This window comes from Puntigrus tetrazona, chromosome 23 (genome assembly GCF_018831695.1).
Source record: "Puntigrus tetrazona isolate hp1 chromosome 23, ASM1883169v1, whole genome shotgun sequence".
Classification (NCBI taxonomy): domain Eukaryota; kingdom Metazoa; phylum Chordata; class Actinopteri; order Cypriniformes; family Cyprinidae; genus Puntigrus; species Puntigrus tetrazona.
Genome location: NC_056721.1, coordinates 10,687,848 through 10,705,668, shown reverse-complemented (window position 1 = coordinate 10,705,668; position 17,821 = coordinate 10,687,848). Strand labels below are relative to the sequence as shown.

Below are 17,821 nucleotides of genomic sequence, written 5' to 3'. Positions count from 1 at the left end.
TTATTATTTAACGCCTTCACAAAATAAAAACTCCCATAAAAGCCTATATTTAGTTAGTTTTCGGAAATCTCACTCCAAGCTGAAAACAAAAGTTGGCAGCCCTGCGCTTTCTCATAACTCATCACTATCTCTCTTCAGCCGGACAGATCTCCACACTACTGTTAGTGACCCGTATCCCATACCAGCCTGCCCAAAACTGTGTATCCTTCCCTCCATGAGTGAAACGAATAAACCGAACCCCGGTCCATAATCCTTAAAGACATGCGTCATCTGAAATAATTTAAAAAAAAAGAACATACATGGTGAGAATTACGGTCATTTCACTAGGTTTATCTGACGATTTTCTTCTACTCACTTCACACCACTGCTGATCGTTCCACTGTGGAAAGAAAACCGGGTTAGGCTCAAAGACAGTGATGGGTTTCTTCTTCTGATCGAGCAACTCTACACTGATCTGATACACGCCCACAATCACAGCGTGCTGCGAAACCTGCACCAGACAAAACACTCACAAATAAACTTATACAAACTGTCTTATTATGATTGCCGTGTCATGAAACCAGAGTCTGAGCGAACACTCACCAGTCTGATATTTTGATATGAGGCTGCAGCTGATCCATGAAAGCAGCGCTGTAACCTTCTTTCCTCAAATCAATCAGCTGCTGCTTTAAACACAACCTGAGGACATTGTTTAAGGGTGACGAAGAAGGCCTCAGCTATTAAATCTTCGGTTAAATATGTGTATTTTAGGTTTGGCTTATCAGCTGAAGAACAGGTCGTATCAAACTTACCAGTATGAGGTGACAAAGTACTTTGAGATTTTGGGAGAATTTGGGTTTTCTATCAAATCTTCCACTTTCCAGCAGTCACCGCCATTCTGTACGATCTTCCATCCCCTGAACTCCTCTAATCAGACCAGCAGAGAGGAGCACATAATATAAATGGAGAGAGCGACACTGGCGTTGCATTTTATAGAAAAATAAGGTGGAAAATGAATAGTGTTAAAATTAATCATTTAAATACTGAATGAGTTTCATTTCAAGTGTTCCAATAAAAGGTGTTTGACCATTACCTTGGTGTATTATAACAAAACCAGCATTTTTTAATTTATTTTATTGACCACAATGGCCATCATGGTAAATTGCTGTTAACTTTTTATGGCCAAATGTAATGATCGATACTGCTCAGGTTTCAACTTTACAATGGGAAGGTTTTGAGTCTCCGTCATAAATAAGTATAGCATGCACGCTATGATAATCCAATCATAAACATAACTACTGTAAAACACTCTTCATTTTAAATATTTGTTACGCTCACTCTACATTCATAACTAACAGTACATGAACCATGTACGCTTTTGCCAAGATTTTTGTTTAACTATTTCTTTAAATGCCTAAGACGGAATAATAGTGCACTTTATTCAACTATTTAGACGCTTCCGGGAAATGCCATCCAGAATATAAAGTGTACTGCCTGTTTAAAGTATTACACATTTTCAATTTTTGGGGCTCACCTTCCGCTTTGGGATTCTTGAGCAAGTTACGTTGTTTCAATCATCACAGGACAAATTTAGTACAACTTTAAAATAAAAAAACTAAACAAAAACAGTACATATAAAACTTATTGTGACATTCATATGAATCACCTTCCGCTCTGGGATTCTTAAGCAAGTTACGCTGCTTCCTAGTTAAGAAGTAAAACAAGCGCCAGTCGTCTGGCAGTCTGGAAGCATCACACGGCTGGATCCTCTCTCTCCGCAGCGCTCTCTCAGTGTGCAGCACTGTCCACCAGCTCCTTCCACTCGTGACACACCAGACGACAGACTCGCACCACCTGATGAGCGGGCAGCTTCAGGAGGATCTCCTCAACCACAGCTAGAGGAACATCTACCTGCAGACCCGAGCACTGACAGAGGAACAGACAAATCACTTTCTCATCCACCTGTGGTTCCTGCTTGCTGGTTCTTAGCTGTGCTGGTCATCAGCTAGCATGTTCCTCCCCCTGACCATTTTAACAAGGTATGACCATCTGCTTGATTGATGATTTACCTCATAGCATAATTCAGACCTTTTTAACTGGCATTTGATTGAATGCTATTTTAACTAGCGTTTGCTTATACTGGCTATAACCGAAACAGTGGGCTCAACAACTTACCAGATCTGATCTCGGTTTGAAGTCCTTTGTAGCAACATGAATGTGTCCACTCTCTGACTGACCCATCTTTGTTTTTGATAGGACATCTGACTGATGTAAGTCACCTTTCTGGACCTGCGTGTGGAAACACGGGAATTATGTGTCATAGTCTGACGATGTTGCAGTAAAAAAACCGAAACACATGTAACGGTAGCTTCCATCGCATTAATCATATGCTAAATACAGTTCTTCTAGGCATTGATAATCACTTGTTTACTTACCGATATCTCATACCTAAAGTAGTGTTACCGGAAACGTCACGCCGCGTCATAGCTGTATGGGCGGAGTCAGCTTAGGGGAAAACCGCATTTAAACGCTTTTTTATTTGTTTGTTTGTTTGTTCGTTTGTTTTTAGATAACAATAGGGGGTACAAAGTCGTACAAAATATATGAGTCTATAAAACAATACAATTCAATTTTTTATTTGACGTTTTATAGATTATATATCTATAATATCAAGTATCCTATTTAACAGTTTTTAGATGTCTTAACGATGGTTCTTTATTGAAGTTAGAGGATCATAAAACATCAACATACATAAAACATAAAAAGTTAACATACATTTTGCTTTGTGTACGTGATATTTCCCCAATAAAACAGTCATTTTAATTATATTGTCCATTTCCAGCAGGCCGGTATCACAATCCTTGTAAAAGACACTTGAGACCAACATAAGTTGGTATACTGAAAAATAAATTTAAAAAAATGGTTTCCGGCTCTTCTTTACAAAAACAGCATAATGGTGAGAACTCTTCCTTTAAACTTACTGATAAAGTCATTACATGAATAATACTTATGCATCGTTTAAAATGAATGTTTTTTTTTTTTTGTACTTTTTTATGAATTAGATATTGATTTATATAATCCATTTTCCATTTCCAGATTCCATTTTACCATTGCCTTACTTGGCATATTTTTTTCTTTTGGTTAAAATATTCCTAATATAATGGTTATTGATTATTTTTGTCCTTGGATAGAAAGACCCCAACAGTAAGACCTGGAAGAGTCTTATTTTTATTTTTCCTTTTAATAAAATGAAGTAGGTTGAGAGAAATAATAGAGAAATGTAGTTTTATTATTAAATTCATATCCATAACTTTGAACGACTATCCAAAAAAAACTTTTGTTTAAAAATCAAAACATTTTGTTTAATAAATGTAGGTTTCTGAAATCACATTGTAATAATGTTTGCAAAGGAATTCAAATTATTTTAATAAGCAATGATCAAAGCTATCTGATTTGTTTGTAAAATATAATTTGCTGTAGAATTAATGTTTTTATTTTTATTTTAATGAATCAGTAAAATGAATAAACATGTTTTGGAGTGAATTCTGCAGAGGCGAGCTCTTATATAGATGTTTGTTCATAAAGGCACAATGTTATCACACAAAATAAACAAAACAGGCCACATGAATTTCTGTAAATGTGATATATTTTATTATGTTTTTATTGTTAAAAACATTTGCAAAACATTGTAACATTCTCGTATCCATTCACTTTCTTTCCATTGTATACATTTCTCACATTCATTTAGAACTATACAATAACTTAATAACTGCAACAACCGCATCCCGAAGACATTTAAATTTTAATTATGTTCAGTAAAATCAATAGAAAACCATAAACCTCCAAATTACTTGCTGCAGCTGTGGTGAATCTGCACTAAAGGACATACCATCACCTTCATTTTGTAATCAGTTACTGCAGTTATGCAAACTGATTAATTTCATTAAGTAAAATAATTTGTTAACTGCATATCTATACCTGTATTTAATAAGATCCTTTATTTGAACGGTTTACCACATAGCAATTATTGAGAACAAATCCATACAGCTTTGTAAAAATGTACTTTAAAGCATATTACATCATTAGAATTATATATATGTATAAGCACTATCTCTCTTCAGCCGGACAGATCTCCACACTACTGTTAGTGACCCGTATCCCATACCAGCCTGCCCAAAACTGTGTATCCTGCCCTCCATGAGTGAAACGAATAAACCAACCCCCGGGTCCATAATCCCTAAAGATATGAGTCATCTGAAATAAAGCAGAACAAATAAAAGACACGATGAAGCCTAGACTGTTAGTCTGATTGTAGGGTAAAAACATGACTGTCAGTATTATGCCACTCACTTGACACCACGGCTCATCATTCCACTGTTCAAAACGAACTTTCTCAGGCTCAATGGAACATATATGTTTTTTTTTGTGATCAAGCAACTGTACATTGATCTCATAAAGACACCCACAATCGGGCGCAGGTGCGTGCCTGCAGAGAAGACATCGCGTTAATGTGCTTTCATATTAGAACCTGGTTTGTAAAGAACACTGTTGTTAAGATGTTCTGAAAGTCCAAACAACATTGGAGCACATTGACTTCAAAACATTACGCCCAAAGAAGCGATTTTTGCACATGTTGGAATTGTTTTGCAATAAGATTAAATGAGATAATACTATTGCAATGACATAAATATTTAATTCTGAATATGATGAATGTGACATTTTCATTTGCACCAAAAGAATAAAATTTCGCATCTTAAAATAAAGTAGGTTAAAAACATGTTTGAGTGAATGCTTACCAGTCTGTGATTTTGATAGGAGGTTGCATTTGATCCATGAATGCATCAACGTAGCCTTCTTTCTTCAAATCAATAACCTGTTGCTTCAAACATAACCTGAAGACGAATTTTTAACAGTGATTTATGTGTGAAATGGCTTGCTGATTAACTGACAGTCATATATTGTAAGATGTCAAATATCAAATGTACCCGTAAGATGTTACAAAACATTTTGTGACGGTCTCATCCGGAAATGGTTTCCTATTGTCCTCCGCTGCCCACCGGTCACCTCCATTCTGTATAATATTCCAACCTTTAAGTTTATCTAATAAACACAGAGAAGAGATGTTAACTGAAACAAATGTTCACACGTTAATTAAGACATTACCTTCTAAATAAATAAATATAATGTCTGCACTATGTTTGTACTTTCTGTACTGGAAGCTCCTGACACCCAAGACAAATTTCCTGTGTGTGTGTGTGTGTGTGTAACACACTTGGCAAATAAAAGCTCTTTCTGCAGACTTGTTCAAAGCTAATCCTGTAAATCAGGGTTATTATTTAGTAACTCTAAAATAATATATGATAAAATATCCGTATTTGATATACAATAAACTGGATATAAAAAAAAACAAGGGCTATTTTATTCCAACAACTTGCAATGGCAACCTTTATCATTTTCCTTTAGCACTAAAACTGACATGACAAATAATATAAACTGTACAGACGTTAGAAAAACTTATAATGACACAATCACAGAACAAAGTTAGTACAACTTTAAAATAAAAAACAAAACAAAACCAGTACATATAAAACTTATTGTGACATTCATATGAATCACCTTCCGCTCTGGGATTCTTGAGCAAGTTACGTCGTTTCCTAGTTAAGAAGTAAAACAAGCGCCAGTCGTCTGGCAGTCTGGAAGCATCACACGGCTGGATCCTCTCTCTCCGGCAGCGCTTCTCCAGTGTGCAGCACTGTCCACCAGCTCCTTCCACTCGTGACACACCAGACGACAGACTCGCACCACCTGATGAGCGGGCAGCTTCAGGAGGATCTCCTCAACCACAGCTAGAGGAACATCTACCTGCAGACCCGAGCACTGACAGAGGAACAGACAAATCACTTTCTCATCCACCTCTGGGTCATGGTTGTTAATATCTGGTTGAGCGCTAAACGGGTAGGACCAGCTGGTAAGTGGTTTATTGCAACTTCAACCTCCTAGAACCAACTACCACAATCTGCCAAATAAAATAATAAATAAAAACAATTCATAATAAATACAGCTAAAATCAGCATTTACTGATTGGCTGGTTTAAGGAGCCTCCCAGCCTCTTTAAAACCAGCTGTGACCAGCATGTCCACCTTAAACCAGCCAGTACTAGGCTGGTTTGAGATGGGGTTTTTTTTACCCTATCACAGCTATCTATCCTGTTATGATGTAAAATAAAATCTGTCTGGGCCAGTTTGATTATTCTCTATGACAACTGAAATCATAAGCAACTTACTGCCTCTAATCTGGGTTTCCTTGAAGGAACATGATTATGTCCGCTCTCTGACTGACCCGCTCTTGTTTTTTTACATTTTTGTCTTTCATGAAACATGTTTCCGGGTCTGGACCTACGGGTGAAAATACGGAAGTTACTTCATCCTCTAAAGTACATTGCATCACTCCAAGAGAAACACAGACAGTTGCAGCTACTTCGTACTAGTACTAATAATATTTCAGACCCAGACATCAATGATAACAATGATAACGACTCTTAGGGCGGCAGCACTAAACCGGAATATGCCTGGCAGTGGAGCGTCTTGACGACTCACTACAGCACTTTCGTTATAAACACACGTCTTTCCGGTTTTAATATCCCATTAGCCAAACGTACCATGACTCTAGCCAAAACCCGAACGTATTCCCTTGGGACGCAAACCAAAAGTACTGAAGATTGTGGTTTCCTCCTACAGCCAAGGAGAAATCAGCTGTCAGCTGTCCAACGCTCTCGCGAGACTTGGATGTCGAGAACACCCTTATGTCTCTGCAAAGCAAAAGACCCCCAAAAACCCTGGGTGTTTCTCTATCATGCAATCTAATGTTGTAAAAATGATTTGGTAATTCCCATCACGTTGCCTGCAGAGACTTTTTCATGAAATGCTCCGAACTTCCGGTTCGCGGTGTATACGTTTATCATAATGAGTTATTAGGATTCATAATGGCAATTAGTCCAGTATTATTCAACATTATGATAAACTACATGTTTATCACATAGAGCCTGCATGAGGTCAGTAATAGATTGTGGTTGTATAATATATGATGCAGCAGAAAAAAAAACATTACTTGAAAAAATAAATAAACTACAGCGTAGAGCATTACGCATATGCATCGCTGCTAAGTCAACTCCCATTAATGCAATACTAATAGAATGAGGTGAGTTTCCTCTGAAGTTAAGAAGAGAAAAACTTGCACGAGCATATTGAGTAAGATTGAGGGAAGTGGAGAAGAAAACCCTGCAAAGCAGATAATACAGGATTGTTGGGAGTAATATAAGTTTAATGGGAATGGGTTTGAGTCGAATGGGGTTTAAAGAGTGAGGGGAAAATAAAATGGAAGCATTAGATTTCACTACAATTAAGCCAGTTAGTAACATGCCACCATGGATCTTTCCAGAGGTAAAGGCAGACATTAGTATCATGGAAAGGAAAAAAGAATGGGAAATGGAGAATGCAGGAGTTCTAACAAGCAATTATCTAAGAAACCGTTATTTTAATTGTCCCAAATTTGCACTGATGGATCTAAGTACAAACAGGAATGTGTAGGAATCTGAACTCATATCCCTGAATTTAAAATAAATATTATCAAATGATTATCTAATCAGTTATTTGAATATACAGCAGAGATGGTGGCAGTCATTTTTGCATTGCAGTGGGTTGAAGAGGTCAGACCTGATAGGATGATTTCATGCACTGAATCATTAAACTGAAAAACACCTTGTTTTTAATGGGGAAACGCATAATGAGAACTGTGGGGATAAAGAAAATATCCACATATTTTGCTGTGTAATATATGAGGCAGAGAGACAGGCGCTTCAAAAAAAGGGAACAGAAGGAGAGGGAGAGGGCATAAGAAATACCAGGAAAACTTGTTTTAAATTTCTAAGTGACACAGGATTAATAAGTAGATTATGATCACTCAAATTATATGATGTTGCACACTCAGTACAGTAGGTGGCGATATGCACCCTTAAAAGTTGATTGCAATCCGCCATTAACCTAAGAGTAGAAGAACAAGGACTGATAAAGTCCTCTAGCTGTTGAAAATTGACTGTTCGCAGAGTCTAAAGACTTAATTCTAAAGAAATACTTTACTTAAAATGTATTTAAATTAAGATGATTATTAAGATGATATTCTTAACTGAATATTGAGAAACCAAACAAATAAGCTGTTCTGGAAATTTCAGCAATCCCACAACATTATCCACACAGAAATCAGAACCAAGCTAAATTCACAGTTTTCTTGCCTTTCCCAGCACTGACATGATTTTCATTCTTGTGAATTTATATTAAGGTCTGTTTGTAGTTTTTAATGATAGAATATGTGTTTCTGAATCGATTGGTTGGCGATTCAGCAGGTGTTTCTGCACCTAGTAAAAATGTTTAAAATCAGTATTTAGGAAGCAAACCTCCAGTAGCTTCCTCACAAAATAATACAACAAAGTGTCAAAAGTTATTTTTAATCAACCTTTTGCAGAAATAAACAAACATCCTGTTTTCATTTTTGTGGCTATCGCATGTTCTATATATTAGAATTAGATTGTGTCACATATCTCAGGCCGCTGAAATGTAACCAGGCACAAAGTCAGGGCAGGCAGCAAACAATCGGAAAATGGGAATCTGTCAAAAAGGTCAAACAATGGGAATAAAAAAGTATGAGAAAAACACTTCGGAATGAATCTGAGCTCGTTTTTTTTATACTGAAAGACAAGGGTGTGGTGATGAGGACCAGATACACCTTTGGAGGATCTACAGCAGATGAGGACACCTCTGGAAGCACTGGAGAGGATTCGTGGACAGGTGAGGCCTCAGGGGCAGACTCGAGGGCAGCAACCAGTGAAAATGGTTTTATAAAGGCAGGACAAGGATTCACAGATGGCCTCCATAGCCGTGACAACACAGGATGAGGATTCACAAATGGCCTCCATAGCCATGATGGGGCAGGATGAGCGGATACCACTGACATATGGTCCGCCATTTTGCAATCAGGTTCCGCTGTCACCGCCATTTTGTGAGTGTGCACAGGTGCATAGGCCATCTCAATGCATAGGCCATATCATAGGCCAACAATCGCAATGTTGCGATCTTCCTCCACGAGACCCTAATCATTAACGCGTCCATAAAAAGTCACGCAGAGTGCAATTAAAACTTCCCTCAGGTAGCCATGATTTTATGGGCTCATTTAGTCAGAAAAGAAAGATGTTTTTTAATGCCACCTCATCAAAAGGTACCCGATATGATAACTCACAGAACTGAGCGCTGTAATTCTCTATGGGCACTAAATGCGCATCAGTCCTAGGTCAAATATGGAGAACAACAAAGTACGAGGAAACCACTTAGAATTGTTAGCCGGGGCAAAAACAAGACTCACGCAACAAGCTTGTCTTTTATACTGGAGGGAATGTGAGCGGTGATGAGGTTCAGGTGAACAGGAAATGAGGGCAGAAGAAGGAGAGGGTAGTACTCGGATGAGGGCTCCCTCTGCTGGCTAGGCGTTATAGTAATCAGTCCTAGGCACAACGGTTTATGGGAAATGCAGTCCAGGTAGTGGTGTGTAGGGTCGGTTACCGAACTCTGTACTTTTAAGGGTATTGACCGAATTTCCTCTGTACTACCGAATACCGATTCACATTAAATCAATCAATACCAAATTTAGGTATCCGAGAATGCATCTAATCTACTTACATTTCTATGGTCATATGGTTTCAGCAAAAACTCGGACAAGATGGCGGAATACATTCATAAAAACCAAATTTCTATTTACCTCCATACGTATGAATGGCTTTTTTGTTTACTTCACAAACACTGAAGACTAAAGTCTTTGTATATTCCATTCACAGTCATATTTAACCATATTAAACATTTAATTGTAGAAAAAATGCAATTTACTTTTTGAAGGAATATTAACACAACATTAATTTTTCTACCATTTATTATTAACAGTAAACCACTTTTTGTTTGCCAAAAATAAAAGTAAAATTTTTATTTGATTAAAATGTCTTCATTTGATTATCAGAAAAAAAGAAGAAAAAAAGGTTGAAAATGTCGAAACTGAGAGTTTTAATTGTAATTATTGTAATTATTATGTAACTTTTGTTATTACACATATAAAAAGTACCGAAAAAGGTACTTTACTATTCAGGATGTGAAAGGTATCCAACCTTAATGGTGTGATTATATATATATATATATATATATATATATATATATATATATATATATATATATATATATATATATATATATATATATATATATAAAAATGTGTAATATTCTTTAAGTCCTGGTATCCTCTACATTGGACATGTATGAAATCCTGTTTCATTACATATATTAATTTAAAACTCCATAATATTTTCCGGAGATGTTGATTTATGGAAAAACTGTTCAATTAGTTTTAAATGCAAAAATATTATTATGTTCCCATCCAAATGAATGTTAGCCATTTTAAAGACCAAGTACAGAGAGCCAAGTACATCCAATCATGTGTACAGGACAGGACATCCAGACAGAGAAACCTGTAACATTTTAAACAAACAGTGTCCTGTACAGACACAAAGCTACATAGATCAGGAAGGATATAGTGACCAAAAAGCCCAATTAAAATCACATCTTTTAAAGTAATATTGCGAAACTTGGCCAAATGATTTTTGTGTAGAGGAACTAAAACCACGCCCACCTGTCAACAAGTATAAAAAGATCCCGAAAAACTAACGGCCAACTCTTTTACTCCACGACTGAACGATGGCCAGCAATAGTGGGAATACACTGGAAAGTCGCACAGATGAGAACATAACCTGCGCGACAGAAAACGACGACACTCAGGCGGTATATAACATTTATATTCTTTGTAAACGAGACGGTGCAAATAACAGCAACTTAAAGCGCTTTGGCATCGAAAAGCAATAGGACTATGCTCGTATTATATTTTTATATACCTATAGTTCTTTAATTTTTTTATATATATTTTTTAAGAGAAATGTAGAATTCAATATTTAACGATATTCAATATTAACGTTGAAATATAACGCTATTTGCGGCGTTATTTAGATGCGACACTGATGCTACATCTTGATCTCACGCAGAAAACCTCAGGCATCCCTTTCTCCAGGAAACTGTGCTTTGCCATTGGAGGAATGCCTTATCAAATGACTGGAACCGCCATGGGCTTTTACATGCAGGTCTTTTTACTGGACGTTGTGAAGGTGTGTATAAATAAATACAAGATGTGCAGCTGTCAGTAATGTTAAATATAATGAATTTCAGGTGGTTTAAAATAAAGATACTAGGAAAGGTTTTTGATATATAATTATGTATAAGATATATGATATATGAGAATATTATTAGCTAATTTATGACTATGACTTTATAACTATGTCATATTTTAAACTATGCTGTATTCATCCAAATAAATTACATTTGTTTTTCATTTTGTCCATGCTTTCTTGATTAATAATAAATGTTCATCTTTTGATTATTGCAGTTGCCTCCAGTAATTCTGTGTGTGTGTGTGTGTTTTAAAATGTCCAGTCTATTTTAAACCAACAATATGATGTTTTTTGAACAATAGATGACTTAAAACAAACCAGCGTGTTTGGTAAAACATTTAACCCAGCCAGCTGGGTTCTGACCAATATATACCTAGCGCTGGGTTGGCAAATATCCTAAGCTGGTTTGTTTTTAACCTAGCATTATTTAGATTATGGATAAAGACCTATGCTGGTGAATGAAAAGTGAGAGATAATCACTGTTTGAATTGCTGCTTATAAAACGGAACTTGACGATGATCTATCCTTACTTTGCACATGATCGCATGTCATGTTCAGTGTTGTTTTACAAAACTATTATATCAGAAGCATGTGAAAGTATATGTTAATGGAAGTGTGAAAGAGCTCAAGAAAGTTAATATGTACTTTAACAGCTCGGTAGAACATTGTTTTATAACCGCTATTTGTACTACAAAAGAAATTCTGTTGCGAAAGTGGAGCACAGTAAGTATTTTATGTTACAGCCATTTTCTTGTGTCTATGTGTTTGCTATAGATGGGAGCTTTCTCTGCATCCATCATTCTCTTCCTTGGTCGGGCTTGGGATGCTGTTACAGATCCTCTGATAGGATATGCCGTGAGTAAGAGTGGCCGGACCAGAATTGGCAAACTTATCCCTTGGTGAGTGGAGATATTTCACAGATAGACCACAGGTTGCTTACATGTGTATGTTGAGCATATAAATGGAAACAGATAGTGTACTAAGTTTTTAAAATGCCCAATGTTCATCAAACGCCACTCTTCTTATCCATGATCTTGTAGGATTGTGTTCTCGATGCCACTTGGGGTCCTATCATACGTTATGCTCTGGTATACCCCGCAGGACACCATGTCCTCTGGCTTCAGTTTCGGCTGGTACTTCACATGGTGCTGTCTGTTTGACACCTTCATGAGTGTAAGACCAGAATGATGTGCCTTGAGTTGTTTTACACATTTTAAAATTTCCTGCATAGGGGGAAAACTTTACATTTAAATTAGTATTCAATTGCAAACAAATATACAATGACACTACAGTTCCTACTTCCTGTGAAGTGAATAAGTAAATGCATTACTCACCGTTTTCCAGCTGTGTTTGCTTATTTAATGTATTATATTAGTTAGAATTCTCTCTAAAGCATCTCTATCATGTTTAGTGCTACCATGTGCCATATTCTTCCCTAAACATGTTTCTGGGGGGGAATCAGAAGGATCGAGACTCGGCCACTGGATACAGTAAGAAAATATAGCTGCAAAATACAGTTGTGGTCCAAGCACTGATAGCTCATGCAGTCCGTTAGATTGTTTGAAGTCTTTCAAATTTTTTATGCAATGGCAAAGTCTTAAATCTCTGATCACACAAGAACTAGGCCAGTAAGATATTATGTTCCATATCAAACAGTATGTCAGTCTATATGTGCAAAACAATTAAATTAACTACTCCAATTCAAATCTGATTCAAATTCAGTGAATGATGTTAGTTATAAACAACTGATTACTTGAATTTAGAATATTTTGTGAGTTTGATCTGCTGTTGGTCTGTGATTGAAAGAAAATAGCAATTCAAAAATGTGAGGAGCTTTGTTCTCTCTCACGATACAGGAATGGGCATGGAAGTGTTCGCTACACTGGCGGGAGCTGCCATTCAGGGTCAGATAGTGGGAGTGCACCATGCCAAGAGGACACACGCCTGCAGTTTACAGAACGCCACGGAAGGGGTTTCTGGGAACTATACTGAATCTCTGGATGGCATATCTGACGCTCTACGAAATACAGTGAGGCACAGAGAACATTGCTATTGTGTTAAGCACATATGGGTAATGGAATTAGTTAATTTAACAAGTTTGTGAATTGGCCAGACATTTTGATCATTTAGAGGATGCTTCCTTGTGTGCTGAGCATTCGCAGGCTCATTGTCTGGATCTGTTATACCAGAGAATGCAGTGCCTCCAGATTTAAATATCATACATCAAATAGGATATTAGTAACCACAGTGCATGTCTAAACTTAGCAACCAAGTAGTAGGTGTAATGCTGTAAGAATTCTGATTTAGTAAAAATGTTTAAACAAGTTATGGTTTTAATTATTTGATAAAAATACAGTAGAAAATCAGAAGTAGAAAACGTGCAGCAAACACTCTTGACAAAATACATTTCAGGTTTGTCAAATGGATACTGCTCGAAACGTCACAAAATCTTTCTTATCCCAAGCTTTTTGAACTGTAGTGACATTTGTTTATTAATTTCTACAGAGAACGGCCTACTTGACTTGTGCACTAATTTTAGGAATACTATACTTTCTGTGCTGCCTTGTGCTTTTCCTCGGAGTGAAGGAGCAGTTGGGTAGGTCCAGATGAGTTAACTGTAAAACTTCAGATGAATCTCTGATGTTGTGTTTACTGTATGTTCTTTCAGCCTACACTTAAGAGCACCACATACACAAACATATACGTAACTGTATCTATAATCTTCCTCACCAAATGACTATGCAGTGATCTCCTGACTATTTTAATTATTCACATGTGTCTGCTTCTCATTCAGCCCCTCTGAGTAAACTGGACAGCGTAAATGTCCCCTATCTAACTGGTATAAAGTTGATGGTGGGACACACTCCATATGTGCGGCTTGTATTTGGCTTCCTGTTTGCTTCACTAGCCTTCCAGGTCAGAAGTTGTTTGAATTATTTGATAGCCATACAGTTTTAGAGATTACAAATTGATTTTATTATGACATACTTATAATATAAGTATGACAGAAGTCAAAATGATATTTGTTTCAGATGAGTCAGGCAAATTTTGCTCTTTTCTGCACTTACACAAAAAATATGGGAGCATATTTCCAGCATATTGTTCTCATACTATTGGTAAGAGATTTATTTTTCAAATATTGTTATATGAAAGTCTTACTATTATTTAATTATATCAAATGCAGCCCTAAGCTATTTTCAACTAACATGTAAAGAAAAGGAAAATGTTTATATTAATTTTTTTTTACTTGACCTATAATTTAAATATTACATGATGAAACAATCATTCAAAATAAATTATAACATTTATTTTGAACCACAGTATTGAAATGTTGTTGAATCACCTTTTTTCTGATAGTCATGGTGTTCTCTCTGCTCTTCTACAGACAGTAGCCACAATATCCATCCCAGTCTGGCAAACAGTATTAGTCACAATAGGCAAAAAGACCACCACATTCATCGGCCTATCAGTGAGAACCACTTTTTGTTATTGATTGCTTAATGGCTGCACAAAAATGAAATTGCAGTGCTGTAACATCTATTCTGTATTAGTTTTCACTTTTTCATTCATCTTTCTCCTCTTTTCTGCAGCTTTATATCCCAGCTCTAATTGTGATAAGCGTAGTGAAAAGTAATATACCTGCCTTCATTATCATGTCCTTGTTAGCTGGCATGAGTCTGGCAACCGTTTTTCTACTCCCTTGGTAATGTAAGCCTTATAAATGATCTCCTCTTCATTTTTAAATTCCTCACTTCACCAACACATACTAACACAATTATTATCATATATCTTGTCATAATCATATGTGCATATGTATGTATATATATATATATATATATATATATATATATATATATATATATATATATATATAGATATAGATATAGATAGATATAGATATAGATAGATATAGATAGATAGATATTCACAACATTATTACCTAATGTATATAAACATTTTTTTAGGTCAATGTTGCCAGATGTAGTGGATGACTTTAAAGTCAAGAACCCATCATGCCACGATCTAGAACCATTGTTCTACTCCTGCTACGTTTTCTTCAACAAATTCGGAGGAGGCATGTCTGTTGGAGTCTCTACTTTGGTTTTACAGTAAGAGCTTTCTCTAATCAGATTTTCACATCTGTGTACCACATCTTTTTTGAACCCCTCTAAACCTGCAGCTTCACGTGAAATCTTCATGTGACGTTCTCCTTCCCTAACTCTTCAGTTTTGTAGGATACAAGCCTGGTGCTTGTAAACACAATCCAGAGGTCGTGTTTTCACTGTGGCTGCTCTTCGCTCTTGTGCCAATCTGCCTGCTGCTCATCAGCTTGGTGATTTTTCGCTTCTACCCCATCAACGAAGAACGGCGACAGAAAATCCAAGACGAATTAAGAAAAGCAGTGTAAGTGTTTGTTTTTATATTACCTTGAGGGCTTCATTCTGAGAATAGCTGGTTGAGTTATTGAGTTGAGGAGTCATGTATGATACATTCATTCTTTCTACTGTTAGTTTGTATATGTCTGCTCTGCATGTCTTCATGTTGTCACAGTGTGTTCCATTTTTGCGTAAGTTGCAAAACTCTATTAACCTTGTCTGCTTTATATAGGACAGAGACCAACATGAAAGGAGAAGAACTGAGCCTATGAAGTAATCACTAACTGTCATTGACAGGTTCTTTAACTGTTAATAATAAACAGGTTTTGTTTTGATCATTGACGTTGAATGTTTCTCAGTCCTTCTCTGGAGAGATCCCAAAACCAGAACTTTCACTAATCTTATACACCTGAGGTGAATACAGGAGATGTTCAAAACGAGCATTTCTGTGGGGCCTTAAAACCGGAATTGTGAAAAAGTGGTCTTAAATTTGAATTGTGCAATTCCTGCGCTATATCCAGACAACAGTCCTTTGTCAGACCTACATCACTGGTTGCAGTGTAACCAACGAATGGCTAATTGTTAACTGTCTCTGCCTCAGAAGAGGTAATAATGAAAGGTATATAAATAATCAGTGATGTGTAAATATATGCATTGGCTTTTATTGCCATAATCGCACAGCACCACCTTGTGGCCAAGTCTTAGGACTTAAAGGGATAGTTCAGCCAAAAATGAAAATAACAAAGGACCATATTCATGAAACATCTTAACACTAAAAGTAGCTCCTAACTTGCTGATGTAGGACAAAGTCTTAAAAACAGTGGGCGTGTCAGTCCAAAGCATACAGGATGACAATTACCTGAACATATATTCATATATTAAGATTTTAAAATCCAGATGGTTGCTTTTAAAACTATATATATATTTGAATGTAGCAATAAACCTTTTTAATTTTAAACCTTTATATGAATATTCCAACATAACATTGCCCTCTGCAATATTTTTATTAATAAACCTCTTTATGAAGGCTCCTCTTCTATCAGCCAATCACGGAGTGCATGGTTAGTGAGCATGCCGACATCATCCACAGCAACAAGGTCAACTCTCTGTACCTTAGTACAAGTTTGTCTCAGCAGCTTTGTGGATAGGTTTCAAGCTAAAATTCTTAGCTAAAAGCTTTTACTGCTTTTTAGGAGAACTCTTAGTGGTAAGATACAGGCCCAGGTTCATAACCAAACAGTTTACTGTATCCATTTCATGCCAAAATACATTCTTCTCTGTTTCAAACATGAAAGAATGCCATACAGTGACTTTTCCTTTCTGTTGGGTGACTTGTTCATGGAGGGGGTGTGGGATTTCTGACTCTAGTCACCCACATTACAAGACTACAGATGAAGTGAGTGTTGAGAGCATGTTATGTAACAGGTACTTCACAATGAGCTGGAGGCTAGAGGATGCAGGAGAGGTGAAAATATGCTGTCTTAAACCAGTAACTGCTTGTGTTTTCCTGTTTTCATGCTGTGTGCATTTGCTCAGGGATTCTTGAACAAGTTACTCCATTTCTTAGTTGTAAAGTAAAACAAACGGCAGTCAGAAGTATCCGGTCTAGAAACATCACGTGGCTCCTTCCGCTCATGAGACATCAGACGACTCGCACCCCCTGATGAGCAGGCAGCTTCAGGAGGCTCTCCTCAGTTCTCCCACAGCTAGAGACCCGAGCACTGGCAGAGAAAGAACGATTGCTTTTTAGTTCTACCCCTGTTGGAAAATCCAGCTGTCAAACACGATTTCTGTTTTTTTTGCTGCATGGTCCAAGCTGGGTGTTGTGGCGATTTTAATAAAGGCTTCAGATAAAAGTCTTGCATCAAATGTCTAAGAAGCTAGGTCCAAAATAGTGTTTCACACTTTTTTTAGCATGCTTACACACCCCAAAAAATTGCACTTACACACCCCAAAAACTGTCAATATGTGATAAGGCATCAAGAAATATCTCTTAATAAGGCATTGAATAGAGTATAGCAAAAAAAACGTACTAATGATTAAGATAAAAATCCATTTCCTCCACAAAGGTCATCAGCTACCATCTGGTATTATCATCTAGCAAGTTCATTGTTGTTTTACTTAGACCAGCAAACTAAAAAACACATCGACCATCTTA

At 36.7% G+C, this 17,821-nt stretch overlaps 1 protein-coding gene and 2 pseudogenes across 1 annotated transcript; 1 reads left to right on the top strand and 2 right to left on the bottom strand.

The window, feature by feature from the left end:
* Nucleotides 1–104: 104 nt before the first annotated feature.
* On the bottom strand, nt 105–3,101 carry LOC122329256 (annotated as a pseudogene).
* Nucleotides 3,102–3,607: 506 nt separating this feature from the next.
* Nucleotides 3,608–6,749, bottom strand: LOC122329257 (annotated as a pseudogene).
* Nucleotides 6,750–10,718: 3,969 nt separating this feature from the next.
* On the top strand, nt 10,719–16,005 carry LOC122328796 (sodium-dependent lysophosphatidylcholine symporter 1-like). Its single transcript, XM_043224762.1, has 14 exons — nt 10,719–10,847; nt 11,105–11,224; nt 12,062–12,186; nt 12,328–12,460; nt 12,699–12,777; nt 13,144–13,316; nt 13,793–13,883; nt 14,082–14,203; nt 14,320–14,403; nt 14,673–14,756; nt 14,878–14,990; nt 15,253–15,396; nt 15,515–15,691; nt 15,896–16,005. The coding sequence occupies exons 1-14, from the start codon at nt 10,764–10,766 to the stop codon at nt 15,933–15,935; spliced, it is 1,569 nt and encodes a 522-aa protein (XP_043080697.1). The 5' UTR covers nt 10,719–10,763; the 3' UTR covers nt 15,936–16,005.
* Nucleotides 16,006–17,821: the final 1,816 nt, after the last annotated feature.